At 34.9% G+C, this 1698-nt stretch overlaps 1 protein-coding gene across 3 annotated transcripts in view; it reads left to right on the top strand.

Moving 5' to 3' along the window:
• The window catches only part of Cenpp (centromere protein P), a 244387-nt gene that overhangs the window by 12906 nt on the left and 229783 nt on the right, over positions 1 to 1698 (top strand). For all 3 annotated transcript variants that reach the window (XM_029556085.1, XM_008852927.3, XM_029556079.1), the window contains one exon: positions 1428 to 1516. In XM_029556085.1, coding sequence (XP_029411945.1) covers positions 1428 to 1516 — 89 coding nt within the window. The remainder of the gene's footprint in view (positions 1 to 1427; positions 1517 to 1698) is intronic.

Raw genomic sequence — 1698 nt, 5'->3', positions numbered from 1 at the left:
TGCTTGCCTCTGACCTACGATTAAAGGCCTAGAACACTAGCTCTAGTGTTTTTTGAGGGGTAAGAAAGGTAAATACATAGGTTTAATTTATTATCTTTTTTGACTTTCAAAATTTTTTTTTTATTTTTTAAAATTAATTAATTTATTCATTTATTATGTCTTTTTGAGACAGCATTTTCCTGTAGCCCCAGCTGCCCTGAACTCAAGATGCAGACCAGGCTGGCCTTGAACTCACAGAGATCCGCCTGCCTCCACCCCCCGAGTGCTAGGATTAATGATGTGTGCCACCATGCCCAGCTCTTATTATTTTTAAGTATATGAGTGTATTGCCTGCATGTATGTCCGTGCACCCATGTTGTGGCGGTCAGAAGATCCCCTGGAACTGGAGTTACAAACACGGTTGTTAGCCACCATGTGGGTGCTCGGATTCAACCTGGGTCTTCTTCTGCAAGAGCAGTCAGTGCTCTTAACCACTGAGCCATCTCTCCAACCCTTCAATTTATTATCTTTAATAATGTTTTGAAACAACTTGGTTCTAATATATAAGAACCAGTCCCTGAATGTGGTGAAATCAAAGAGTGGCAGGCAGATCTACAGTTGCAGAGTACTATTTATTGGGAAATTTACTTACAGAAGTATGGTCTGGATGTTAGCAAAGAGCAGTAGAATCCCTAAAATTTAGGTTAGAAAAAGGGGCATATCTATGGTTTAGGACAAAAGTGATTTCTTCCTGGCTAGCATGTACTGTCTTTGTCTTAATTTCAAAGAGTCAGGTGTATCTCAGGAGTCGGGGTCCAGCTTTAGTGTTCCATCTGTGATTCTAATTGTTTTATTGGAGGTTTTTTGTTGTTATTGTTTGAAACTGCAGGAAAAATCAACTATTATTACTCTGTTACAATCATGGTGATTCTAGTCATGTCAAGAGAATTCATATGAACAGAATAAATAAAATAAAAAAAATAGGCCAGCAAGATGGCTCAGTAGGTAAAAGCATGTAATGCCCACTCTTGACCCTGAGTTGAATTCCTGGAACCCACATGGTAGAAATAAAGAACAGACTTTTTCTGGTTATTCTCTGATCTCCACATGTGTAACACATATAAATAGATACACAATAAATAAATGTAACAAAAATTTAAATAAGATTGATAAAACTAACAGTTAATGTGATTCAAATTTATCTAGGGTTATATTAGCATATTTCTATCTCTTACTTTAACCATTGATATAATGGAGAGCTGGAAAGTATAAATTGTCAATAATCTACTTTATAAAGTCAACTTGATAATTATCCAGATTTTTAAAAGCAATTACTAATCTATACTTTCATATGTCTATCCACATGTAGATACTCACTTAAAACTTAAAATAAGTATTTGAAGAAAAGTATTCTTTGCAAATAAAACATTTGGTTTTCTAATTTACAGGTACAACAAAAGTTCTACAGAGACACAGATTATCAGGAAATTGCAACATGGTTACATTTCAACTGGAATTTCAGGTTCTAGAAATTCAGGTAACTTGAGAAATACTTTATAAGAACAGGTGTTTTTCCTATGAAACAGTTTCTATACTTAGCTGCTAGCAGTAACTGAGCTGAAGAGGATATACATAAGCCAGGGCTCTCTTATAGTACATTTGTGTACCATGCATAAAAATTTAAGAGTAAATATCCCATCAAGTTCATATGATAGAATT

The sequence above is a fragment of the Nannospalax galili genome, unplaced genomic scaffold (genome assembly GCF_000622305.1).
Source record: "Nannospalax galili isolate Female #2095 unplaced genomic scaffold, S.galili_v1.0 scaffold1532, whole genome shotgun sequence".
Taxonomy (NCBI): domain Eukaryota; kingdom Metazoa; phylum Chordata; class Mammalia; order Rodentia; family Spalacidae; genus Nannospalax; species Nannospalax galili.
This window is presented reverse-complemented; position numbering and strand designations above follow the sequence as displayed.